This window comes from Lutra lutra, chromosome 2, assembly GCF_902655055.1.
Source record: "Lutra lutra chromosome 2, mLutLut1.2, whole genome shotgun sequence".
Lineage (NCBI taxonomy): Eukaryota > Metazoa > Chordata > Mammalia > Carnivora > Mustelidae > Lutra > Lutra lutra.
In genome coordinates, this window is record NC_062279.1 from 141729226 (window position 1) to 141756642 (window position 27417).

Here is a 27417-nt window from a genome sequence, read left to right on the forward strand (position 1 = left end):
CGCACATGTCCCCCAGCCCAACAGGTGCTGTGCAGGTCCTCAGAACCCAGACAGGGAGGCATGCAGGAAAGGAGACCCTGGGGTGCCTGGATGACCTGGAGGCCGGACCCACAGGGGACCTTTGCAGGGCTGTGCAGGGAAGGCAGCTGAGCAGAGGTGCAGGAATGGCTGGGCACCGACTACCCAAGTGGGCTTGTACAATGATGTAAACCTTCCGTCCCTCCATGTCCCCACTGTGCAAGGGGAGCCACTGTGAGGCTGTTGGGGTGCATGGTCTGGGAGAGCCACTTTGAGAGGAGAGTCGGAGAGCTGGCTGGCTCCCAGGGACTGGTCGGGCCAGCAGGAGGTTCGTGGGAAGGCTGGGGGCACCCAGGAGCACTCACTCCAGAGGCCCGGACAGCCTGCCCCCAGCTAACAGCACAGAACCCATGCCCGCCCCTCTGTGCTTGTTCTCTGCACCTTGGCGGCCGTCAGCGAGGCCTGGGAGGAAGGGGCTCTCCCTGACTTTGGGGAGCTCTGGCTGGCAGGGAGGGCCTCCAGGCTGCTGGTAGCTCCTGGGGCACCGGCTAAGTGCTGAGCAGCTGTGGACCTGGTGGAATACAGCCTGGGCTCTGTGGGAGAAGGGCCGGGAGCCCCCTCTGTGGGTCGGGCAGGCCGCTCCTGTCTCAGCCACTCAGCTCTGGGCCAAGCAGAGTGGATCAGGGGTGTGGGCATGGCATCTCCCATCCACCAGAAGAATTCATTTCACAGAGACTCGGCCTGCTTTGAAAAGGCTTTTACTCCGGGGGACAGCCCAGGGGGTGGATGTGGCCCTCTTTACCACCGGCTCTCACTGGGAGCCCATGCAAAGTGCCCAGTGCTGACCTTGGGGAAGGCCACACAATGGACTGGTGGAAACCAGTTCTCTCCTCCCACTGTTGCCTGGGGCTACAGACAAAATGAAGGCGAAAAATGCACACACAGGATAGGTGCTGACAAGGGGGCTGGCGGTGGCAGGGTGGTTGCTTGGAGACTCAGCGGGACGTGGGCTGGGCCAAGGGCCCGGGGCCCTCCTGCAGCGGCACCAGGTGGCCCCATGACTGGCCAGCACTCAGGCTCACCTTCAGGGGCACCTGTGGGTGGCAGCGGCGGTCAGTTCCAGTTCCAGGCTCGCCCTTCCCCCAGGTGGGCAGGGGTCCCAGTGCCAGGCAGCCACTTGGCCCGAAGACATGATTCGACACAGCCACACACTCACAGGGACAGGCAGACAAGCACCCCCAGACCCTAATACCCCAACCGTGGCTGAGCTGCTCAGCTGACCTGCCCAGGCCTCTGCCAGGGAGCAGGCCTGCAGGTGCCTTAGGAGAGAGATGCCAAACGGGGTCTGGGGGAGCCCTCCCAGGGACCCTAACCCTGAGTGGGAACTTGCCAAGGCCCTGGACCATTGTGCAACAGCTCCCTCTTGACAGGGAGGGAGGACGGGGGCTGCCAGTTGCTTCGGTCCCCTGCCAGCTCTGTTCCCTGCAGGACTGAAGGTGGGGGTTGGGCCTCCGGGAACCACAGGGCAGTGGAGGGGGGCAGCACTCTGGAGGCTTGAGGGCTGCCTGTGCCCTCCATCCCGTCTCTTGGTCCCCTGGGAGCTGGACTCAACTCTCCGGTCTGGTAGGCACTGGCCGAGAATGGCCAGTTGGAGGGAGCCTGCAGAGCTGCGTGGGACCCGCCTGCTTCCTCTACCCTTCCCCCTCACCTGCAGCTGCAAGGCCGGCACATCCCGCAGGGCCTCCATGGTCCCCCTGACTAGAGCTGGAACAGAGGGAAGAGGGGGAGAGGGGCAGCCCTAAGCCCTCTGGACAGAGATGGGGCTGTCATGGGAATGCCCAGGTCCCAGCCCTGTCCTGGCCCCCAGGCTCTGCAGTTATTTCCTGAGTCCACACGGCCAGCCACGCCGGTGGGTCCAGCAGCCCTGGCATCACCTGTGGCTGGTGCCACTGGCCACACGCCCAGCACAAGCCTGATGGCACCTCAGCTGCCCCAGCCGTGGTTGCTGAGCAATTCCCCCAAGCCCCAGGCTCAGCCAGTGGGGGCCTGGGCAGTGGGGGGTGCTGGGGGCCTCTAGCTCTGTCCAGAGGCTTTGGGGCTGGGAGGAGGAGGGAACGTTGCGCCATCCTGGCTGGCACAGCGTGGGCAGGCGGACCCATGCTCCCACCAAATACCCATGAACTTGCATGTGATGGTAAAGCCTGGAAGGTCAGCTGTGTGGTGCTGGTGGGCTGGGCCGGCCGTGTGGCCTCAGTTGCCCTCTAGCCCTGAGACAGGGAGCAGCCCAGGCAAGGGAGGGGTCTGCTGGCTCAGTGTTTCTCTGAGTTTGCTCAGAACACTTTGTCTCTTTGATCAACAAATATTTCATTCCATCCTACTAAGTTATCTACAATTTTTGATACAAAGATTGTGACAGAAAGACCCCTTGAAGGAGTAGTTCTCCCCTCTCTGGCTGCGGGCTTAATGGGCCAGCTTCTTGGGGACCCGTCTCTGGGTGCCTGGAGTGGGCCAGTGGCTACTGAGGGCCATGCACCTGAGCTCCGTGACCTTGTTTCCTTCTCTGTGCTGTGTAGATGGTTGTGGGGGGGCGGTGGGCAGGAGGTTGGGTCAGAGGGTTGCTGGGTCCCTGGGAGGGAAGCATGCCCCCCACCCCCAACCTGGGCCACACTGGGGAGTGCAGTGGTGTCCAGGTGCTTCCTAAGGGTGGAGGCGGGACCCTGGCCCCTCCCCCAACTGGGGAAATACCAGCTATGCAGGGAACCACCCCACCAAGAGAGGCGGTCCCCACGGTAGGATGGAGTCCGCAGTCTGGGACGAAGGGCCACAAAGCCAGCAAGTCCAGAAGGGGAGTCCGCATTATCTAGGAGCCCTGATGCTGAGGCAGGCCCCACAGGGAGAACTGGGGCGTGGCCAGGGTGGGGCAGGTTCACTCAGCACTGGGCAGGGAGGGGCAGCCAGAGTGGTGTTAGCTTTCTGAGAAGTGGAAGGTGCTGTGTGTGGCCGGCTCACCTGCAAACTCAGGAACCTGTGGCTCTTCAACCTCAAATAGCAGCTCGTCGTGAAGCTGGGCGACCAGCCTGCAAGACATGGCGGGGGCGGGGAACACCCTGAGCTGTGGCCTCGTGTGGCCACTACGGAAGCCTGTGACACAGGGCGCTCCAGACCACGTGACTGGGTGGGGCGTGGGACACCCAGCAGGACTGGATGCAAACGTCTCCCCACAAAGTGGAGGCCGGTGGACCTCAGCACATCCCTGCTCAGGGGCCTTGGGAGGGCTTTAGGTCAAGTGCCAGGGGCCAGCAGGGGCGCACGTTCTGTGGAAGGTGGGGTCTGGGCTGGCATAGGTGCTCTGGGAGGATGATGCCTGCAGGGGGCTGTGGCCTGGGACGGAGGAAGGTGGCTTGTCCTGTGCACTCAGGGAGGGGAGGCGTGGTGCCGATGAACCCACAGGGAATGTCAGAGGGGGGGACCTGTGTACTCTGCCCTTTGTGTGACTTGCTGAGCCCAGGACTGGGCCTTTGAGGTCAGAGGCCACGTCCGAACCTTGTCACTTTGCAGACGCGGTGTGGGAGGAACGAGGTGGCAGGCAGAGACACTAGGAAAGCTGGGCTGGAGAGGTGCGCAGAGGTCCCCCAGGATGGTGGTCCCCTGGACTGCAAGCCCACCTGGGAGAGGGAGCCGCTCTTCCTATCATGGAGCAGAAGTGAGCGCTGCCTCCAGGGGCCCACAGAGCTTCCTCCCATCCATCTGTCTGCCTCTGCCTGCAGAGAGAGGATTTGCCCGACCTCCAGGCCGCCCTCTAGAAGCCAGAACGGGTTGGGGGCAAGACGGTGGGACCTCCGCTCCCGAGGGATCTTCGTGTTCAAGGGGCAGAAACTTTCAGGTTTAGCAGCTGCACAGTTCACACTTCTTGAAGTGACGCCGTGAGTTCTGAGCCGCCAGTGTGGCAGCGACCTAAGAATAGGCCTGAGTCGTTAGTCACTTACACACCGCTCCCACAGCTGCCAGCTACATTCCTGGACTTCCAGCTGGAAACTGGGGCACAAAGACGCAGAGACACACCCGTGTGGGGTAGCTGAGCGCGTGGGTCAGACCCCGCTGTTTCTGAGCAGTGGCTGCCCGCTGTCCCACTGTCCTCTCGACGCTCCTGTGAATGAGGGCTGCAGCAGAGCCCGGCCTCCCCGCACGACACCCTGGCCCTGTCAACAGCCTGTCACCACCCGCAGCCTTCCTGCTTGGCCCCTCCCAGCGTCAGGAACAGCCCCATTGCTGCCCGGCCAGCTCACAGAGCCCAGGCTCATCCAGGCTGCTCCCCACTGCGTGGCTGAGTCTCTTGCCTCTCCTAGACCCCCGACATCTTCTCTGCTCATTCCTGAGGCCGGGAGATGGTGTCGTGCCCCATAGTGGTGAGCCACGCCTGGCCAGGTGACCGGAGGTCAGAGGGCACCCCTGGTGGCCAGGAGATGGCCCTGTCTTCCACATCTTACCGACAGTCCCTGTACCCAAGGGCAAGGGAGCGGGGGAGGGTCTTGAGGAGGCGGCCTCCATCCAGAGGTCCAGAGCAGGAGAACTGGGTGGCTCTCCCGGGTCTCTTGGTGGCAGGGGCAGGGGCACAGCAGGAGCAGAAGGGGCAGCTCTGTGGCTCAGGTGGGGAGGCCCAGAGCTGGTCTAGCTCTGCACAGTCTTGGACATGAGTAGGCTCTGGGCCTCGGTTTCCCCTTGTCTGTACTCAACGTCTCTGAAGCTTCTTTCTGGCTCTGACGTGTTCTGAATCTTAGAAAGGCCTTTTCACAGAGGCCCCATGTCTTGCGAGGCCGAGACAGGATATCTGAGAGCTGAGGGCTCTGCCAACAACTGGCAGTGGGAAGTTTGGAGGCCTTCTTGCTCTGGGCCCAAGACTGCAGGCCCCAGGGGCCTGGGGACAACTGGAGAAGGCTCTCTGGGCACTTGCTCCACTTTGCACAACCACAAGCCTCTGGTGATGCATCTCGTGTCCTCACATGTGGCTTATTCTAACCTCGGCCCAAAACTTCTCCTGTTGCTCCGGGAAGAACAGAGCAGAGTGGGAAAGGCCCCAGACTCCACACTGAACCGCTTCATCTTCTAACACATCCTGTCTGCTATGGGAAACTTTTCCCAGAGACAGTGAAGCCTGAGAGGGGGCAGCGGGGTACCAAACCGGAGTGAGAACCATTTGTGCTGAGCTCTGGACTCCTCGAAGAAGATCCCGAGTGCTCATGGACCATCTTCCTTTATCAATCCCACAAAATGCCCAAATGGATCAGATATCTCTGGACTACGATGTCACACAGGCAGAATTACCCTGCAGCATTCAGTTCCGGCCAAGGTGGTGAGCTACACAGGCCGCTCCAGCCCCTTCTGAAGTGGACCCTGTGGAAAGCACACCAGGGAGCCTGAGGGGCAGGGGACTGGAGGCCCAGCACTCACTGGCGTGCGGAGGATGTGGGGAGCAGATAGACATGGAGCAGGAGAAACCAAGAGGAAAGATTTCCCATTCTGCTTTCACACCCCACACCCCCGCCCCTGCCCAGTGGCGGCAGAAACCAGAGACACAGCCCAGACCCCTGTGCAGGGCCAGGAAACTGAGAGCAACAGATCTGACCCCCGCCCGCCCTCTCTCCTCCCCAGGCCCAGGCTGGCGGCCACGGAGGGTGGTTGGTCGGTGGGAGGCGGTGTCTGGGACAGGGGTTGTAGAGGAAGCTGTTGGGTGGCTCTGTGGGGCTTGGGGACAGTCCTGTCCCCGGTCCTTCACTAGGACACCACCCACAGTCTCTGCTGGGGCCTTTGCCCACTGCAAATTCTGCACAGAATTGCTGGAATTGCCAAAAGAACCCAGGTTCAAATATCAAAATGAACAATACGAAATCTGTGAAGTAGGAGAAGCCTTTTTAAGGAAAGATGAAGGACCTCAGATAAGGATGGAAATCACGCCTTGAGAAGTAGAACAGTATCAAAGCCAAGATGGAACTCAGATGGAGAGGGTCCTGCTGTGCAGGTGACCCCCCACCCTCGGTCACAAGCTGGAGACTCGGCCGCCCAGCCCTGTCACCTGGGAAGGGCTCGTCTGCAGGAACAGGCCCGCTCTGGCCCAAAGCCCACCCCTAGCATGGCAAACACAAGTGCATGGGGCCTAAGCAGGGGTCAGGCCTTCTGGCTCTGACACACTAACTTCTCTAGGGGACTTCCAGAGGAGCGGCCAGGAAGGAGTCCCAGGGTTCTGGAGCAGAACCCGCCCCCTGCCACCTGCACTGGTGCCAGGACCTCGGGCGGCTGTGAGGCTAGGCCAGCAGAGCCGGACAGGGGCTCCTTGTCACCCAGCCTCCTGGATGCTTGGCCACGGAGGCAGAGACAGAAACTGGATAGAGCTGTAGACCGGAGGCAGTGTAGCCCATGGCTCTGTGGGCTGGGCTGGTTCTCCAGCACACTGGGTAGTGGCAGCCACAGGCCCCGGGGGCGGAGTGGAGTGTGTGGCAGAGTGGAGGGCAGTGTGGAGTGTCTATGTCCTGACCTTGGGCTGGGCCCTCGGGTGCTCACACACACCTGGGGAGACGCATTTCGGCACCAGCTGAACCTGGCGAGACCTCCTCATGCCTGCAGGCGGGTGGCCCCTTGCTACTGCAGCGGTTGTGAGTTAGCCCCTGGGCACTTCGCTCAGCCCAAGCTGGGAGGCAGGCGCTGCTCTGGGAGTGCTGAGAGGAATCCAGGCTTGGGGGCCCCTCTCTTTGGGGTTCATGGAAAGTGGAAGGCATTGCTTTGCTCCTGGGAGGTGCATGCATGTGGCCCAGCCACGGTGTCGACCCACAGAACCACAGGCCTCCCACCTGAGCCCTTCTCAGGGTTAGGGGTCAGGCTGGGTAAGTGGCCACTCACTCACTGACCTGGCCGTCAGGGTAGGGGAAGCGGCCACGGCGGTGAAGACACGGATCATGGCCATCTTACAGAGGTCTGCAGCTGAGCCTGTGGGGACAAGGGGCTCTGTTTCACCAACGATGTGAGCTCCAGGGCCCTGCAGCAGGGTCTCAGCCAGCACGCTCCGCCGAGCAGGGCTGTCTTCATTCTCTAAGCTGTGGAATGCAGGACCCCATGCCTTACAGCTGAAAACAGCCCAGATCTACCATCCCACAGACCCTGCTGAGCAAGAACCCAGCCCATTAGCCTGGGTCCTCTGCTCAGGGCCTCACACCCAGAGATCAGTGTGCGACCTGACCGTGACCTCACTTGGAAGTTCAGTGAGGGAAGGTTCACTCCCAAGTGAACCCAGGTCATTAGCAGAGTTCATTTCGTGACGTGCATGAGCAAGGTTCCTGTGTTGTGGCTGGCTGCCAGCTGTGAGCCGCGCGTTTGGCTGCTGGAGGCTGCCCTCGGGTCCTTGCCGTGGGCCCTCGGTCAACAAGCAGTTGGCTTCTTCACGGCCACCTGAAGCGCTCCTGCTGCGGTGAGTCCCTGACTTTCACCCCTACATGGTCTTTCAGGGGCCTGCCTGATGATGTCAGGCCTGCTGTGGATGCAAACCCCCTTTCCCCTGTGGCTTGACCTAAGCATGGGGATGATATCATATTCACAGTTTCTGCAGAATCTAGAATCCTGCCCGCTACACCAGTGAATAGACTGACCAGCCATGCGGCTGCTGGACTTCATTGTGCTTGGCTCTCCAGTGGATCGCTTGGGGCTATGATAGCGCCTCCTGGGTTTGGGGAGGGTAAATCACGGGTCCAGGCTGTGTTGGGCACTCTGCAAGGTGCTGGCCGGTGTAGAGGACATGCCCTTTCCAGTGCAAGACACACAGCAGGTGTCTCAGGCATGGGAAATATGAAGTCAGATTTCACTGTGGTTTGAAATTGCTTTAGCTCTTCATGGTTCCCAAGGTTCCCGAAGGGGTAAAGGCTGTTAGTCCGTGGACTGCCTTCCTCCACTGTGTAGCTAAGCCTCCGGAATATGGATGTCCCTTTCCTGAGAGGGTGGCAGGAATGCTGGACATGGAAGTCTGGCTTCTGAGGCCGGCCTGGTGGTGGTGAGGGGTCTCAGGTGGGGTGGGGGGCTGCCCTGGAGTGGATTGTCAGGAAAAGGACATGGAGCTGGAGAAACAAGGATGGGGGAGCGGGAGGGGTGTGTGGGGAAGGGGAGGTGGACGTGTCACGGCTGGTCGTGTTGGCTGATGGGTCAGAGGCTGAATTTTCTCATGGCACTGGCCACTGCTTGCTCCTGGCACCTAGTTCAGCTCACACAGATTTCTCTTACGTGGATGGACGGCAAAGACACGCGTGTGCAGGGAGGCCATATTCACGGTAGCTGGATGTCCTGGCTGGCCTCTCAAACAAAGGCATCTCCTGTGCAGGACTTTCTGGAAGGGCTCTAACACAGCTTTGGCATCACTGAGCACATGTCTCATTCATATCCAGTGGACAGACATGCAGCCGTGGCCTAATAGCAGCCTCCTACGTGAAAACATGCCATCTCAGGTGAGGGCTGTCACCGTCCTCAGCTCCTGTCTGGCCAGTCACATGGGGCCACAGGACTTCTGGAAGATTCTATACTGAGCCCAGACCGATCCTAGCAATTGTCCTGCCAGCTGCCACTGGGCCTCCTGCTGTCCACACAATGCACGGGGGGCTGAGTCTGAACTCAGCGCTGCGTGTCCCCTCTCTGCAGGACTCACGGGGACAGGATCTCCACCCTGCCCCCAGTCCAAGCTGCCTGCTCCCCGTCTGCTGGGGTCCCTGGCTACCTTCCTGTGACAGAAACCCCCTCTGGGGGCAGGTGGTGATGTCCTCCCTCAGGCCTCATGTCTGGGCCCTGGGGGTCTCGGGTCCCCATCTGTGACCCATGGGTCACCAACAGGATGACACCTGACTCCCAGGCTGCCTGGGGCCTCCCTTGGACAGCTTGTGGCCCATGGTGTGTGGAGCCTGTGATTATCGCTCTCCCTCTCCACCTCTATGCAGAGATGTGAGCTACTGGGGGCTGTGGCTAGAGATGACAGAAGAGTCTTCATGACCAGGGCAGGGCCCTCGGGCCTCCCAGCTGCCTGCCACTGAGGACCGTGGGTCCTAGGAAGGCCTGCTGGGTCTTGGAGGCCTTGCTGCAAGGTCTTACCCCTGCCAGGCATGACAGGCAGGACCGAAAGCCCCAGGCCAAGAGTGCAGCGACTGAGCTCCAGATCTCGCCCTTGTCCTGGCCAGAGAAACTCCAAAAGCCTAAGGTCCAAAAGCCAGAGGTCGGGATGGTGTTGCCTGCCGGAAAAGCCCCCAAGTCCTGAGCGCCCACTGAGCGCCAAGCGTTATTTTGCTTGGGCCTCCCCCATGATGGCCAGGGAGCACAGGAGCAGGGACTGGCACCCCGATAATCTGGGGGTGTCACTCAGCCCTGTGGTGCCTGAGAAACCACGGCAGGTGGCCCGAGGGGCTCTGCATACCTTGCACCGCGAAGTTCACGGCCTGCCTCTCAGCTTGCGCCCGCAGCTGCTGGTCGTGTGCATGGACCCGTGGCAGCAGTCTCCTTCTGCCCATGATGGATGCCACGTAGCCTGGGTCATGTGAGGGAGAAGAGGACACGAGGCAGAGATAAACAGGCTGTGCGGCGCCCTTGTGCTCACCCAGCCTCTGTGGGCACGGCCTCCCCCACCCAGGGTCCAGGGGCCCGGCAGGACCCCTCCTCACTGCAGCACTGAGCCCGAGTGCAGTGGGGAGCTCTGCTCACTGGCTGCCCCATCTGTCTTGGGGGCAGTGGGTTCGTGGTGGGAAGCAGAGCAGCCTCGTGGCGGCTCTCCCTCCTGACTTCCGGCTGCAGCCACAGCTGACAGAGGTCAGGGGAGGGCAGTTTGTAAAGGCTAAGAAAGGCCACTTATGTGGCTCGGGTGCAGAAGTCCTTCTGGTCCAGGCAGCAGCCGGGATGGGGAGAAAGCATTCGTCTACCTTCTACTCAAGGAGGGAGCGGCCCTGCTCCCACGAGGATAGACCCAAGTTTTGTGGGGCCTGAAGTGTCATAATTTTGCAGTCCTCTTCTTTTCTTTCTCTTTTGTGGACCCCACTATGGGGCTCCATCTCAGGACACTGAGGTTACCACCTGAGAAGCTTGACCGCCTGCCCGAGGTCCTCCTGAAGAAGACGGACACAAATACGCTGTGCTGGGTTAGTATTTTCCTGACCATGAGGACCTGTGTTCTCTGAGGTGCTCGTGAGACTGAATCCGCACTCAGGATCTCACATGTCTGAGGAAGGGAAGACTTTCCCATGCATGTCACAATTACAGAAATGACAGCGTATGGGACATCCGCTGCATGCCAGGTGGTAACATCAAGTCTCCTAAGCAGGATGGGCAGTGAGGACAGGGAGAGCCCTTGCCTCCGCCTGAATTACTCAGTCTCTGCCTCTTCGCGTGGTTCGTGGTTCTGGGTTGGAGGCTGCGTGCTGTGTGTCTTTGCTGCCAAGCATCAGCTCTGCTGCCTTCCTTTCAAGGGTGTTTGGCGGGCCCATCACTAGCAGGTCATCTGCTGCCTCTGAGGCCTGTGTTTAAGCTTCGTCGGGGCAGGTTTGGAGGAGCCTTTAACTGGGGCCAGTTTAGACCCAAGACTAGGGTGGGTATCTTCTTGGCTCTCTCCTGCCCGTCGCAGATGTCCCATGAGGATTGTCCACTCCGAAGGTCAGAACGCACACAGCTAGCGCTGTATGGACTCTGAACGATCCAACCTACTGCTTCCAGAAATCACTCTGCTTCATCGTGTAGGGTTCCCCACTCGGTGTGTGTGTCCCGGTTCTCAAAACCAGAGGTGTTCCTCTCCAGATTGGTGCACTGCCTTTTCCGCTGGGCTCCCTGCTCTCTGGTTCTGTGCGTCTCCCATCCTGATCCTATCCCCTTCACTTAGTGAGACATCATAATCTGCTTGGGCTCCCTTCCTGCATGTGCTCGGGCTGCTCAGAGGCTCTAATGGAAAGAGGAGGGCACAGCCCATGATCCAGTGTCTGAAACAGCTGTCCCGTGCATTTGTCCAGCTTTCAAGTTGTTTATTGTGGGAGGAAAGTCTGAGCTCAGTGTGGCCCTAAGTTGAAGTCCCTGCCTCCACACACTCCAAATCTTGCTTCTGCTTCACCCAGTGCTCGCAGGGCTGGGCTCATCGCTCCCGGCCACACTGCGAGGTGACTCCCAGCCCTCACTTCATGTCACTGTGCTTAGGAAGTGGGCCAGGGGATGGAAGGAATGCTCTTCAAAGCCATTCCTGGGCCAGCACAGCCAGTGGCCCTCAATCACACAGGGACGGAGGGAGAGATCGCAGAAATCTCCGCCCTGAAATCCGAATTAAATGGGTCGCTGACCTAGCTTCCCCTCAGCTGGACTCCCAGACCAGCTTCTGTCCCAGCCTGGGTGGAAGAGGCAGCCTCTCCATCTTGCTTTCATCAACTGCACAAAGGAGCAGATCACATGAACACCTGGCAGGGCCTCTCCCCGAGGCCTTGGAAGGGACCCGGGCCTCCTGCTCACAGTAGCCTGGTCCATCTGCTCCAGACCCAGCAGGGCGGGCGTGCCTACATGGAGAGCTCCACCCCTGGGGGCCCGGGCCCCCCTCGAGTCTGCGGTCCGTGTTGCCTCTTCGGCGTCTCGACCGCACTCTCCATCCAGTGCTCCTCAGATGTTGGCTGGAGGCCCCATGCCTCCAGACGGCTCCCGAGACTCCAGCTCACACTTTGGCCTCCCCTGCCAATCTTTCTCCCATGCTTGTGAACTGATTTCTGCAAAACAAACCCCGGGTTCTTCCTGTGGCCGGTGGTGTGCCCCCCAGGGTCTGGGCCTGCCAGCCTTCTCTCTGGCCTCCGGGCTACCCTGGCCTGCCTGTGCACCCCTGCGCTGCTCCAGGCCTTTCTGGCCAGGCCTGTGGTGGCTCAGACTTCATCCCAGCAAGGCCAGGGTGCATGGTGCTCTCCAGGGGCCTCCCTCCACCACTCCCTGCATTGGCACTGCACTGGCTCCTATTGCCCCTACAATCCCGTCTTCTGGCTCCTTTCACCCCTACAGTGCCGTCTGCTGGCTCCTCTCACCCCTACAGTGCCGTCTGCTGGCTCCTCTCACCCCTACAGTGCCGTCTGCTGGCTCCTCTCACCCCTACAGTGCCGTCTGCTGGCTCCTCTCACCCCTACAATCCCGTCTGCTGGCTACTCTCACCCCTACAATCCCGTCTCCTGGCTCCTCTCACCCCTACGATGCCATCTTTCTGACACTGTCTGCATGTACTTGCTTACTCGTGGGTTATCGTGGCTCTTGAGCTGTGGCCCAGAGACAGTGAGGAGCTCGTATGCTGTCTGGCCCTCGACCTCTGTGTGTTGGAGACTTTAATGATCATTTGAAGATTTCTTCACAGTGTTTACCCAGAAGTGTAGCAGCTGTGTTGAAGAGCACACAGACCCACACACAGCCCTTCAGGAACTGAGGATGAGGGAGGGAGGCAGAGGCATGCAGGGAGCGTGCTGGCTCCAGCTGGTGCTGCCCGTGGTGGGTCCCAGCCCGCTGCCACCTGGTAGCTGTGTGAACTTCAGAAGCCACTTACCTTAACCTCTTGGTGACTCACTTCCTCCGTCTGTAAATTGGGCAAGGAGACTGCCGATGTAAGAACTGCCGTGAGGATTCCACGAGTTTCTTTATGGAGAGCCACGGAAAGCCTGCTGCACCTTCACTGTCCTCTGCCCACAGCGATTCTAACTCCACACTCTACCCCTCTTCTAAAGTTTCCGAGCAGGTTAGGGTGCAGGTGGTCCTAGGCGGAGGCTCGAGCCCTAGGTCCAGGGAGCCTGAGGCCTATTCGACACCAGCTGGGGGTGGGAGCAGGTTGCTGGCTTTCTGTGCCCTGCACCAAGGCTGCAGGGAGCTGGGCGCTGCATGAAGTCAGGGCCCATGGGGGCCCTGCCTTGGGGCTGGTGCCTGGATGCACGGTCAGAAGGCGCCTGGGGAAGGGCCGCCGGGGCTCCAGAGAAGAAGGTGGCCAGTGGGCCTGGCAGAGCTGGGACAGCCCAGACTCTGAGGGACCCCAGGGGAACCCGAGGGAGTGCACCACAGCCACTAGGAAGGCTGGCCCCACTGGGCTGCCGCCGCTACCCCCTTAGTAGCACGAAGGCCCCTCTCTACCTGGTGTTGCCTGCTTCCCTGTGGCCTGCTTCATGAATTCCTGCTTCTGCCAACTCTCCCTGATTCATTTCACTGTGCTGCTCTTTTCCAAATGTCTAGGGTTGAATACAACCCATTTCTGTTCACAAATTTCTTTTTCTGCTTTTTAAAATATGCTTTTAAACTATTCCTGCACTTCTAAGTGAAGGCTCGGTGGGGCCATGCCCCAGTTTTCATGGGAGATCCTCTCACTGTCATTTATTTCTGAGATGTTTGTAATGTTCTCAGGACGTCTTCTGACTCTGAATCATGAAGAAGTGTGATCTGTTCCTAAGCAGGCCGAAGGCTGGCCGTACTCTAACTCTAAATCATGAAGAAGTGTGATCTGTTCCCAAGCAGGCCGAAGGCTGGCCGTACATTTGGATCTGAGCTATCTTTGCATTCCCCTGTGGTCACTCAGCATGTGCTAGTTGATGTTCTTTGAAATTTGTGACCAAATTGTGGTGAAATTTTGTAAATATACCATGTGCTTTTCGTAAGAACATATATTCTTCACTTCTAGGTGCAGGCCTGTATCTCTAGCTCTCCATCGATCATTTTCTGATGCGAGATTCCCTCAAGCAGACCCTGGCTCTGGACCCTTCTCACCCTGGAGCCTAGGGTCCCATTTTCTGCTCACCCTGTCCCCACCCATAGGCCTGCCACCCACCATGGAAGCAGGGCTAGTAGACCAGGGGCGGCCGTAGGTCAGCAGGGAGGGGAAGAGGGACCTGCAAATGCTTTAGCTGTGTCTGGCTCACCTGTCTGGCGGCACTGGGCAATGGTTGTTTGGACAAAGTCCTTGATTTTCTTGTACTTCTGTAAAAAAGTCTCCAAGAACAGGGCAGCCTCTTGCACAGTAACTCCAAGGCAAGCAGCAAGCCGCTCCTTCCCTGTGTGGACAGAAATGCTCAAGATCAGGGGCCAGCTCACACCTGTGGGGACCAGCAGCCAAGCTGCTAGGCAGCAGCCACCACACGCAGAAGTGAGCCTACAGAAGGGCCCTTGGAAGACACTGTGAGTTCAGGGCCCACCGGCCCCACTTGTCTCTTCTGATCAGTCAGGATGGTGTTGGCTCTGGCTTTCTGGCTGAGGGCTCAGTGCCCTTTGCCTAGACCGGTAACAGTTAGACGTCTATTCACTCACCGATATTAGCCGAGCGGGTGGCAGGCAGGTGGGTAAAACCATGACTAATGTCTCTCAGCCTGTCCAGAGGGAGAGCTGACTCCAGAACTGGGCAACACCAGAGAAAGGCCCAGAGGAAAAGAGGAAGGGAAAGTTTCATTGTCAAATTGTGAGAAAATGGACTGGAGCTCGCATCCTTGAAATCTTCATTTTGAGACCAACGCTTCTGGTCCAGACCAGTATTTGTTTCCTGGAGGATGCAGGTGTTCTTGTGAGTTTTTTTAGAGCAGAATCTCTGGTCAGGACAGCACCCTGAAGCCCAGCCCAGCCTGCAGGGAGCAGATGCTGAAGCCACACAGACCTGGGTCTGAGTCCAGCTCTGTCACCCACAGGTGGCTCCATGTGGCCTTGAGGAAGTTACGAGACCTGCGATCAATCCTGTTTCTTCACCTATGACTCAAGAACACTAGTCCTTACCTCAGAGGTTGTTAAGGGGACACCTCTGAAGGGACTGACTGAGCTCAGATCCAATCTTCTCTTTAGCCTGAGCTGGCCGATGCTTCTAGGAGTCTGGACAAAAACTGTTCCCATCTTGGGAGAGTGAAGGGGCAGATAGATGTTTGCTTCCACTGCTTGGCTAGGGAGAATGGGAAAGGCTGTGCTCCCCAGAGTCTCTCCTGGCAAAGAGAGTTCTTGGAGCCCTCTGTCCTTGTTCTCACCAAGCTTGCCAAATTATCCCATGCCATTCGGACAGAAACAAAAAAACTCCAATTTCTCTATTAGGGCTTAATTAAAGACCATGTGATAACTTCATGAATACAGACCACTGAAATGATCTGTCTCTAAGTCTTTGTTTCTAGGACATTCCAATCCCTGCCCCTCTGCTACATCACTCTAGTGGAAACCTCCATTGGCTTTCAGAAAGGAATCAGATGGTGGTTAGACCCCTCCAGCCCATCTGGCTCAGTGGAACCCTGAGTCTTCTCAGCTAAGTCCTTTCTCAAGTCTAATTTACTGGTAAGCCGAATCAGTGTTTTATTTCCAACATTGTAGTTCTCAGTTTTAGAATTTCCGTTTGGTTCTTTCTATTTTCTGAGATTTCCTTTTATTTTCATTCATTAGGGGCATGTTTTCCTTTATCTCCTTCAGCATAGTTGTAATAATGGCTTTAAAATCCTTGTCTGCTCATTTCAATATCTGGGTCATCTCAGGATTTGCTTCTATCATGGTCTTTTCTTTTGAGTGTGGGTCAAATTATCCTATTTCTTCCTATGTGTAGTAATTTGGGATTAAATCCTAGATATTGTGAGTGAAATATTGTGGACACTCTGGATTCTTTTATTTATTTTTTTTAAGGAGTATTGATTTTTTTTTAAAAGGAGGGAGTTAATGTGGCTGAAGTCAAACTTTGAACTCTGCCCCTCTGCAGTGGGAAGCAGCTGAAATCTCAGAACAGTCCTTTTAGCCTTAGTTGGGCTAAGTCTGAAGCCTGCCCTGGGGTCGCCAAAGGTTTGGGCAGAGTTCATACCCAGAATCTGGTGTTCTTTGGCTCCTTTGGCTCTCTTTTTTCTGGAATTTCTCCCTCACTTTCCAGATTCTCTGGTTGCTTCAAACTCTGTCTTCTGTTTCCTCAGGGAAGTGAGACTATGCATTTCTCTTGGAGGGTTAGCTACCCAGCACACTGACCAAGGCCTGTCTTCAGTGAGGAGCTATAAAAAGGGGAACTCAGCCTGAACCATTCCTCCTGAAAGTCACTTTTCAGTACCTTTCTAGAGTTTTTTATTAAATATTTTCCATAATTTATAGTTGATTCCTGTGGGAAAGGAGTCTGCTGGGGCCTACTTGGCCATTACACATGCCATACTCCTCCTCCTCAGTACGTGTGGCCCAGAAAGGATTCCTTTGCTGTATTAGGTAGAGATGTTGGGAGATCTGAAGGGCAGTGATTGGCTGAGGCCCTGTACTTGAAAATGCCTGTTTACCAGAGGAACAAATAACGCAGCAACTGCTAAAGAAGAAGACAGAGCCTGGGAAAAAGATGGAGGGCCCAGCCCGTTCTCTGATCCCTGTTCCCTTGCCCTCCCCATGGGCCTGTCACACTCAGAGACCCCCAGGCAGGATGGCCATTGATGCCATGCAGGCTTGTGTTCCATGCTTCACAGAGACTGGTCCCTTTCACACAACTGTCCTCCGTGCTTTGGTTCACATGTTGGGGTTTTTGAGTTGTAATCACAGGCAGTCTTGTCCCCCTGAAAGCAAGCGTCCTCTGGGGGCAGCAGCAGCATTCCTCAGCTCTGAAATCCTAGATGGACACGCCATGGGCCTTGCCCCACAGACGGCTGATTACACCTTAACACCAGGGGCTGCTGTGTTGCACCATTAGCTTCAGGAAGACGATCCCCATTCCCTTTTCTCCAAGTGTTCTTTTGTCCCTCGCATGATTTCTAATAGTTTCTCCCTCTTGTCTGCAGCTCTGGGGCCTCATGAGCGCAGGGCACACCGTGGCCTCTGGGGGGCCGGCTGGTCTGATCAGAGCAGACCCAACTAACTCTCTGTGTCCTTCCAAACTGGCAGCCTGGCCCGCCTCTCCCGGCCCTCCTTGGCACCAGAGATTCTGGGGCACGTGCACTAGCCACTCAGTGCCATCCTCCTGGGCCCACCTGCACATCTCTGGTGACAAATGTCAGCCTCTGGGAGCAGGGGGTGCCTGCTGATTGAATGTGATTGGATGTGGAGGCAAACTTAAACGCTGAACACCTTGAGGAGAATCAAGGGGTAAGCGGACTCCAGGAGCAGGAGGAGCTCAGAGCAAGACTGGAGGAGTCAGGAGGGGCCTCCTGGAGGCTGTGCATCTGGATGGGCTCAGAGGGGTCGTGAGCAGGACAGAGCTAGTGTGCACTGTTAGCTGGCAGGTGGCTGAGGGAAGGGCAGTGAGCTGGCGGGTCCCCCTTTGAGCGAGATCCCTGGGGAACTGTGTCTCTGTGGTCACCACCATTCTGGAAGGGATGGCCCTCCTGGCAGAGTCTGGGGGAGTTGTGGGGACCAGGCTGTCCTGCCCGTGGGCTGCAGTGAGGCTGCCCAGATGTGAAGTCCCTCTGGAGCGCCTTCTTTGCTTGTGTCAGTCCTGCTTCTCCTCGGCTGTCTTTCACTGTGGTCCTCATGCCGATCATTCCGACCCAGCTGGTGCCCCCAGCATTGGGAGCAGCAGCTTCCAGACCCCCTGTGAAAACACATCATTGCAACCACGAAAGCCAGCTGGTGGGAAGCGTCTGGGCTGTGTTTCCAGAGGGCTCCCAGCAGACAAGGAGACCCGACGGGTTTGCCCGTGGGGAGGACAACCCAGCCCTGTGCCGACAGCAGCAGAGGCATGGCAGTCTCCTCTTGAGCGGGCCAGTGACAGCAGGAATAGCAGAAACGGAGGCTCAGGGTGGGAACACTGTCACCATCCGGGCTAAAAGCAGCCAAATTACTCTTTTCACCAACATCACGGCTAATGACTCATTGCTTATTTACCAAGTGGAGCTCTTTCCTCTCCAGCAAAAAATAGAGTGCATGGTCCAGAAGGTGCCAAACTGCTGTTGGGTGCATCCTGCCATCGGCGTGAAGCTGCTCTGAGGGCCCTCTGTGCTCCTGCCCCCATGAGTGCCCAGCCAAGGTGGAGCCCCCCCCCCCCCCCGCCACCCCTTCCCTTCCCCGCACATGGATGCCCGTCACCTGGTGCCCAGTCTGGGTGCCGGTGTGGTGGCTGAGGCCAAAGATGAGAGCCGGCTGGTGCTAGGCACCAGTGCAAGGAGCCAGCTCCTCCCCGACTGGGAGGTGACTGGAGCACGGAGGTGGAAGTCTCTGCAGAAGGTCACCAACCCCAGAGGGACAGACTTAGGACTCCAGCCCAGGCTGCCTGCCAGGAATTGGAGGCAACATTCTGCCCGCAGAGCCTGGATCGAGGACTTGCGGCACCGGGATCTAATATAACTGGGTGGCAGGCTGCCCTCCCCCGCCCCCCACCCCCGACAGTGATCTAGAAGGTTCTGGAGCACCGCAGAGGGAGGCCGAGCCGAGGAGCCAGACTGAGTGAGTCTGAGTCACTCTGCTCTCACCCACTGAGTTCAAGTCTTTCAGTTTCTTAGCCTGTTTCCCAAAAACTGTACATAGAATGCATGCACAAGTAGGGTCAAAAGACTACGCAGTTCATGAGTTTGTGCAGTATTTATGGTGTGCCTGCTATGTGCCTGGCCATGGGCAGAGCCAGAAGAGCTCCTGCTTCACGGGGTTCCTTGGGCTGGAAGAATGAGCAGTGCTCCGGGAGAAGCAGGGTGCTTCATGGAGGAGGGTGAGACAGGCGCTGTTCGGGGCCGGGGACCCAAGCTTGGAAAGTGGTGTGCGGCAGAAAGACTCTTGAGTGGCCTCCGTGGTCCTGCCTCCTGGTCTTCACGCCCTCCAGTGACCCTCCCCTGGGGGGTGGGCAGACCTGCGTCTGAGCAGCAGCACAGTGACGGTCACACGGACTTGGGACCACTAGGAAGCATGCAGCACTGTGGGGCCGGCTCTGAAGAACACGGGCAGTAGCTCTGCCTACACTGGGGGCCCCTTGCGGCAAGGCCTGAGGGCTGCTAACGTGCTCCTTGGTGGAGCTGCCCGTGAGAACATGGCCCCTGATACCCACCGATGCCGGGTGACCATGAGTGTGTTACCTGGAAATGGATCACTGATACAGCAGTCAGGGAAGGCCGAGAAGGGGACAGCAGAGCCAAGAGGAAGGCGTGAGGGTGAGCTCTGTGGACAGGGGTCCAGCAGAGGAAGCGGCGTTCAGGGCCTGGGCTGGGAGCCAGGCTGGGTGGCGGGAGGCACGTTCCAGACCCGTTGTATGCAAGTCGCTCATGCCCCAGCACCAAGGTCACATTGCCGAAGTACAAGGTGGGTCTGACAGATAATCGAAGACATGTCTGCCCCGATGTTCTTGCACTGGAAGCTGATCCCCTTTTGCTGGCTTTCCTTAAATGAACAAAGGGTCTCCATGGCAGGGAGATGAATTCTGCTCTTGGTGACTTTGCAAGAGCCTTGTTGCCCAGATAGGACTGATCCAAAGAAGGCGGTTGGCACAGGCCAGCCAACAGCCAGATGGACCCTTCCTTCAGGAGGGCTGGCTGGCCCACAGCCCCTTTTCATCCTCTCCCTTGTTGTCCTGAGGGGACGTGATATCCCACTGGTTCAGCATGATGTAGAGGGAGAAAAGAGTTTAAACAGAATTTATGAAGCCATGGTCAGGAGGTTGGAGGGAGAGGGAGGGACGGTGGGAGGGAGCTGAAGACCAGCTCTGCCTCAGGTGCTGGGTGGTGGGGTGGAGGTCAGGGTCAGGATGAGGTAGCATCTCACAGCCCAGAGATGGCCCCCCAGCACGGCCGTATCAGGTAGGGACGGGGCTATACCCTTGGGCTTCGGCCCTGTCCTGTCCCTCCCAGCTGGGCAACTGTGGTCTCCATTCACTTTTGTGCCTCTGTTCTCTCAGCCAGTGGGACACTCAGGGAGCTGATGGCTGTCAGTGGTCTGACTGGTTTCTAGTGCATCCCAGATGTCCTCAGCCTTTTGTAAAAGACACTCAGAAACTCACAAAAGTGAGCTCCGGGGGCCAAGAACGATCTCTCTAAGGCACAGCCACATTTAAACACAGACATGGGATAAGAACCAGCTCCATCTGGCCTACAGGTGACACCGAGACCGGCCCGCAGCCTACCTGCTCCATAGACCGCTGAGTACACCACCTTCTTGGTCTGCTCTCTGTCTGCGTGCGTCACTCGCTCTGGGGGAATGTCCTTCCTGCGTGGAAACATGGCATGTGGTCAGGCCCATCGGTGTCATGTCTGCAGAGGGGGCCATGGAGTCCAAGCTGCACACCACCCACCAGCTCTTTCTCTGCAGGCCCTTAACCATTTCAAACCTGTCCATGGCGGGGGGGGGGTCCAACACCTGCGCCTTTGCTCACTGGTTCTCCATGCAGAGGCTGACGTGGAGGCCTAGCGGGTGCAAGCTGGCCACACTCCCACGTGTTGCACACCAAAAACAAAAAGTGCTTTCACCAAAGGAGTACAACCCAACCTGAGGAAAGCCCGCTCCCAGTGCTGGCGCGCCTGGGCCCAGGAGCCCTGAGGACGCCGCTGTGGGCGGAGAAGGCTAGAGGGGCAGCATCAGCCTCGCCTTGCAGAGATGGAAGGGCAGGTGGGTGAGCCCGCCCTGAGGCTGCTGCTCTCAGCTCCTGAAGGCGCAGTCTGCAGAGGGTAGAGCCAGATTTGGGAACCGCCCAAGGTCTGCTGGGCGCCCAGAGCTTCTCCTTCCTGCCGACCACACGCATGCAGCCGTGTGGCTCAGGGGCACAGGGATTGCTGACTGAGTGGGCACTTCAGATCCAGGAGGGAAACAGAAAAGGAAAAGCGGAACCTGTCCCAATCTTTGTGGGTCACTCAGTTCTGGGCCGTGAGCAGCGCTGCCAGAGCCTCCACTTCCGGCAGGCACTGGGCCTAGACACCAGCCCCGAGCAAGCATGGGGTCTTCTTGGGCCTTCTCCCTGTGTGCGAGCTGCCCCGGGTATGTGTGCTGCTCTCTCAACCTCCTGCTGGACACGGGTGGCTTCAAGGGGCCAGGGAGGTGTTTTTTTTTTTTTTTTTTTTAAAGATTTATTTATTAACTCTGGAGGGAGGGGGAGAGAGAGAGTGTGTGTGTGCACGAGTGGGATGGGCAGAGGGAGAGGGAGACATGATCTCCAGCAGACTTCCCATTGAGTGTGGAGCCTGATGCGGGGCTCAATCCCATGACCCAGAAATCACAACCTGAGCTGAAATCAAGAGTCAGACGCTCCACTGACAGGGCCGCCCGGCACCTGGTTCCCCAGAAGCTTTCCCCAGCTGTTCCCCTTCAAGCTTTCTGAACCCGGGTATCTGCCTTGCCTGTCATCCCACACCATAAGTGGTTTCATGCCATCCACCTCACGGTGCCTTCCCGCAACGCCCTGGCTTGTCTGTTCCAAGGGAGTTCTGAGTTAGGAGAAACCGTGCCCATTGTCAGTCCTTCGGGCAGTCCCCAGGTTTGAACAGACTAGACGCAGAGCTCTGCACACAAGGGCTCTGAAAGCAGGCCCTGGGCCCTGCGCGGCGGTGCGCTAAGGGCAAAGGCCACGGAGCTCTCCCACAGTTGCTCTCCTGCAGTTGCCTTTTTCTTGATTCAGCATTTCCTTGGTTGCTGTCAATTGTTGACTGCTTTCCAGAGTCCTGACAAAGTTGGTTCTGGCAACGTTTGCTTGATTTTTTGATGTTTCTGCTTGGCGGACAGACCCTCAGGGATGCCCACTTCACCATGTTCACTGGCGTCTGAGAGTTTGCTAATTTTTACCACGTGATTTCTAAATACCAATGTATCCTTTGTGGTGTTTCCACTGTGTTAAGGTATTTTGCCCACTTGTTTATCTCACCCTTGAGCTTGATATCATTAACTGCTTTATTTAGATATGAAGCAAAAAGCCAACATGCATTCATGCTCAGGACAAATATATGTCAACTCCTAGGTCACTGTCCCTCCTCCCTCCCTTTATTTGGGAAATCCTATAGGGTGCTCCAAGCCCGCTTAGCAAAGACACTGCTGAAAAACGTGTAGGGGCTGATTTTCCTTGTTTCTTGTCCGGGGCCATCTGTGAAAAGGGGTCAGACAGACCTTTTGATGGCAGCTGCGGGGAGGGAAGGAGTGAGCGTTTTAGAGCAGGGCAACCACAACCAAGCATGCGGGTCACCTGTCCTTAGTGCTGTCCAGAGTCAAGAGTTGTCTGACAAAGCAGCATTAAACTCTCCTGGAACCTGCTTCTTCCCAAAATGTGATAAGATCCAAACAGCATAATCAATCAATAGGTATTACGGACACATATCGAAACCATGCTCTGATGATAGGGAAAATACTTTTTTCCTGAGTACATACAGCACACTCACAATAACCCATCATACATTAGGACACAGAGAAAACATCAAAAGTTTGCACAAAGCAGAAATATTAAAATAACATTCTGATCACAGTGCAAGACAACTAAAAGTTAAAACCAAAGCACTCCCTCACAAAAAACAGAACAATACAAAAAAACCCAAACCACACCCCATCTACCTAGAAATAAAACAAAAACATTTCTTTTAGATGACTTTGGGTGAAGAAAAATAAAAAGAGAAATTATGTAACTTCTACTAAAAACATTGCATGTCAGACCCAGTGGATTACATTTAAAGCAGTGAGGAAATTTCATAACCTTAAGCACTTATATTAATAATAACAAAAGAACAAAAGTGCAGTTGGCCCTTGAACAAGACAGGGGCTAGGGGTGCTGATCCCCTGCATAGTCGAAAATCCACGTTTAACTTCTGACCCACCCCCAACCTTGACTACTAATAGTCTCTTGTTGACAGGAAGTCTTACCCATGACCAATCAACACATAGTCCTCATGTTACATGTATCATATACTGTACTTTTACAATAGAGTAAGTTATGAGAAAAAATGTTATTAAGAAAATCATAAGTGGGGCACCTGGGTGGCTCAGTGGGTTAAAGCCTCTGCCTTTGGCTCAGGTTATGATCCCAGGGTCCTGGGATCAAGCCCCAGATCGGGCTCTCTGCTCAGTGGGGAGCCTGCTTCCTCCTCTCTCTCTGCCTGCTTCTCTGCCTATTTGTGATCTCTGTCAAATGAATAAATAAAATCTTAAAAAATGAAGAAGAGAAAATACACGTACAGTATTGTCCTGAAGCAAAAAAATCCTCGTGTAAGTGGACCCATGCAGTTCATACCTGTGTTGTTCAAAGCCAACTGTACACCAACTAAGTTTTTAATTCAAAAAACAAGAAAAAGAACAACAAAGCAAATGAATAGAACATACAGGAGGGAAATAATAAAGCTAGAATAAAGATGGGAACGGAAACTGATCAAGTAGAGAACAGCAAAACACTAGATCAAATTAATGAATGAAAATCCTGGTTCCTGTAAAAAATAAAATAAACCATTAGTTGGTTTAATCAAAAGGGAACAAGCACAGATATACAAAGTATGAAACAATAAGGGAAGGTAACTATAGATAAGCAAGAAGTTAAAAAAAATCTTAAAAAGTTATTTTGCAGAACTGTATGCAAATAAATTAAAAAATTTAGTTTGGGGGTGGAGTCTTTTGGGTTTTCCATATAAAGTACAATGTCATCTGCGAAGAGAGAGAGTTTGACTTCTTCATTGCCAATTGGGATACCTTTTATTTCTCTTTGTTGTCTGATTGTTGTTGCTATAACTCATACAGCAATTCAGTAATGTGGCAGGATACAAAGTCAATGTACAGAAATCAGATGCTTTCTTATACACTAACAATGAAAACACAGAAAGGGAAATTAGAGAATCGATTCCATTTACTATAGCACCAAGAACCATAAGATACCTGGGAATAAACCTCCATCTGTACTCGAGGAACTATAAAATACTTAGGAAAGAAATCGAAGAAGACACAAAAAGATGGAAGACCATTCCATGCTCTTGGATCGGAAGAATAAACATTGTTAAAATGTCTATACCGCCTAGAGCAATCTATACTTTTAATGCCATTCCGATCAAAATTCCACCAGTATTTTTCAAAGAGCTGGAGCAAATAATCCTAAAATTTATGGAATCAGAAGAGACCCCGAATTGCTAAGGAAATGTTGAAAAAGAAAAACAAAACTGGTGGCATCACGTTGCCTGATTTCAAGCTTTACTACAAAGCTGTGATCACCAAGACAGCATGGTACTGGCATAAAAACAGACACATAGACCAGTGGAACAGAGTAGAGAGCCCAGATATCGACCCTCAACTCTATGGGCAAATAATCTTTGACAAAGCAGGAAAAAATATACAGTGGAAACAAGACAGTCTCTTCAATAAATGGTGCTGGGAAAATCAGACAGCTATGTAGAAGAATGAAACTTCACCATTCGAGATAAACTCGAAATGGATAAAAGACCTCAATGTGAGAAAGGAATCCATCAGAATCCTAGAGGAGAACATAGGCAGTAACCTCTTCGATATCAGCCACAGCAACTTCTTTCAAGATATGTCGCCAAAGGCAAAGGAAGCAAAAGTGAAAATGAACTTTTGGGAATTTATCAAGATCAAAAGCTTCTGCACAGCAAAGGAAACATTCAACAAAACAAAGAGGCAACCGACGGAATGGGAGAAGATATTTGCAAATGACAGTACAGACAAAAGGCTGATATCCAGGATCTATAAAGAACTTCTCAAACGCAACACACACAAAACAGATAATCATGTCAAAAAATGGGCAGAAGACATGAACAGACACTTCTCCATTGAAGACATGCAAATGGCTATCAGACACATGAAAAAATGTTCATCATTACTAGCCATCAGGGAGATTCAAATTAAAACCACATTGAGATACCACCTTACACCAGTTAGAATGGCCAAAATTAACAAGACAGGAAACAACGTGTGTTGGAAAGGATGTGGAGAAAGGGGAACCCTCTTACACTGTTAGTGGGAATGCAAGTTGGTGCAGCCAATTTGGAGAACAGTGTGGAGATTCCTTAAGAAATTAAAAATAGGGCTTCCCTATGACCCTGCAATTGCACTACAGGGTATTTACCCCGAAGATACAGATGTAGTGAAAAGAAGGGCCATCTGTACCCCAATGTTCATAGCAGCAATGGCCATGGTCACCAAACTGTGGAAAGAACCAAGATGCCCTTCAACGGACGAATGGATAAGGAAGATGTGGTCCATATACACTATGGAGTATTATGCTTCCATCAGAAAGGATGAATACCCAACTTTTGTATCAACATGGATAAGACTGGAAGAGATTATGCTGAGTGAAATAAGTCAAGCAGAGAGAGTCAATTATCATATGGTTTCACTTATTTGTGGAGCATAAGAAATAACATGGAGGACATGGGGAGATGGAGAGGAGAAGGGAGTTGAGGGAAATTGGAGGGGGAGATGAACCATGAGAGACTATGGACTCTGAAAAACAATCTGAGGGTTTTGAAGGGGTGGGGGTGGGAGGTTGGGGGAGCCTGGTGGTGGGTATTATGGAGGGCACATATTGCATGGAGCACTGGGTGTGGTGCATAAACAACGAATTCTGTTACACTGAAAAATTAAATTTTAAAAAAATTAAAAATTTAGGTTCACATGGACATTTCTTAACAAAACACAGTTAAAAAAATTGGCTCCAATAGAGACAAAAGTTAAACAGACCAGGAAAAATGTCTAAAGAAGAAACAGAAAATCATTAAGGAACTAACCCACAAAGCCCTCCAGGCCTAGACAGTTTCAAAGGGGAATTCTATCAAACCTCAGAGACCAGAGAGACCCCATGCTGTCTAAATTGATTCAGTGTATCGAAAATGAAGGGAAAAATGTATTTTATTAAGTGTGTGTAACAGTTATACAAAAACACAATAGAGTATAACAAAGGAAAATGACAGACCCTATCTCCCATGAATACTGATTGATATAGTAATCCTAAATAGAATATTGGCAAATGGAGTCCAACCCTCTATTAAGAAAATAGTACTCATGGCCAAAAATAGTTTATACCGGGAAAGCAAGGTTGGTGCAATGTTCGGATATCTATTATCATAATTCACCACATTAATGGAACTAAGGAGCAAATTACATGATTATCTATATAGTTGTTGAAAAAAATCCTCTGACAAAATTCAACACACACTCTTAATAAAAACTCTTGGGAAAATAGGAATACCTGGATAGTTCCTTAAAGATTTTATTTATTTATTTGACAGACAGAGATCACAAGTAGGCAGAGAAGCAGGCAGAGAGAGAGGAGGAAGCAGGCTCCCTGCTGAGCAGAGAGCCCGATGCGGGGCTCGATCCCAGGACCCTGGGATCATGACCTGAGCCGAAAGCAGAGACTTTAACCCACTGAGCCACCCAGGCGCCCCTGGATACTTCCTTAAAGTTATAAAACATACACCCCAATCCTAAAGCTGGCATCTCACTATATGGGGGAAATACCAGAAGCATTCTTACTAAGATCAGAAGCAAGGCAAGGGTGGTCACTACCTCCAATACCATTTAACATTGTTCTGGAAGTATTAGCGAAATCATCAGAGGCATAAGAATTGGAAAATTTGAAGAAACCTATCTCTAGTTGCAGATGACAAGGTAGTATTCTGGAAATCCCTAGAGAATCAATGATAAAATAATTCATAAAGTAGCAGGAAATAAAATTAGCATAGCAAGGCAATAGCCTTCATGTACTCCAATAATCACAGAATAAAGACACAATGGAAGGGAGGACCTCATTTACAACTCCAACGAAAAAGATAAAATACTTAGGAATAAACAACAAGAAATGTGTCACACCTATATAAACACCTTTAAAGCTTCCTGAAAGTCACAAAAGTAGACGAGATTGAATGGAAAGGCATCCCTTATTCTTTCTTTTCTTTTTTTTAAGATTATTTATTTATTTATTTGACAGGCAGAGATCACAAGTAGGGGGAGAGGCAGGCAGAGAGAGAGGAGGAAGCAGGCTCCCTGCTGAGCAGAGAGCCCCATGTGGGGCTCGATCCCAGGACCCTGGGATCATGACCTGAGCCAAAGGGAGAGGCTTTAATCCACTGAGCCACCCAGGCGCCCCATCTTTTTTTCTTTTTTATAGATTTTATTTATTTATTTGACAGAGAGAGATCACAAGTAGGCAGAGAGGCAGGCAGAGAGATAAACAAGCGGAGAGAGACAGGCTCCCCGCTGAGCAGAAAGCCTGATGCGGGGCTCCATCCCAGGACCCTGAGACCATGACCTGAGCCATAGGCAGAGGCTTAACCCACTGAGCTACCCAAGCGCCCCAGGAATCCCTTGTTCTTGAATGAAATGTTGCAACATCATCAGGAAGTCAGCTCTCCCTACGGTCATTTGTGTATTTAAAGCGATCTCAATAAAAATGCCAACAAGCTCTTCCCTGGGACTAGATGCTAACGTTTGTGCAGGCTAGAAAGGCTCGCAAACAGGAGAGCCACCCAGACATTAAGATGGGCAGCAAGCTCTGTATAGTGTGGGAGGCATGTGAAGAGCCTGAGTACCAGAGTAGGACAGAGAGCT

General features: G+C 54.2%; 1 protein-coding gene across 1 annotated transcript in view; it reads right to left on the reverse strand.

Moving 5' to 3' along the window:
• Positions 1 to 884: 884 nt before the first annotated feature.
• POLN (DNA polymerase nu) overlaps positions 885 to 27417 on the reverse strand; it is a 154738-nt gene continuing 128205 nt past the window's right edge. Inside the window, exons 20-26 of the mRNA XM_047718644.1 lie at positions 20024 to 20106; positions 13929 to 14060; positions 9452 to 9562; positions 6918 to 6996; positions 3028 to 3095; positions 1727 to 1782; positions 885 to 1112 (exon numbers count right to left, since the gene is read on the reverse strand). Coding sequence (XP_047574600.1) covers positions 1014 to 1112; positions 1727 to 1782; positions 3028 to 3095; positions 6918 to 6996; positions 9452 to 9562; positions 13929 to 14060; positions 20024 to 20106 — 628 coding nt within the window. The 3' untranslated portion in view covers positions 885 to 1013. The remainder of the gene's footprint in view (positions 1113 to 1726; positions 1783 to 3027; positions 3096 to 6917; positions 6997 to 9451; positions 9563 to 13928; positions 14061 to 20023; positions 20107 to 27417) is intronic.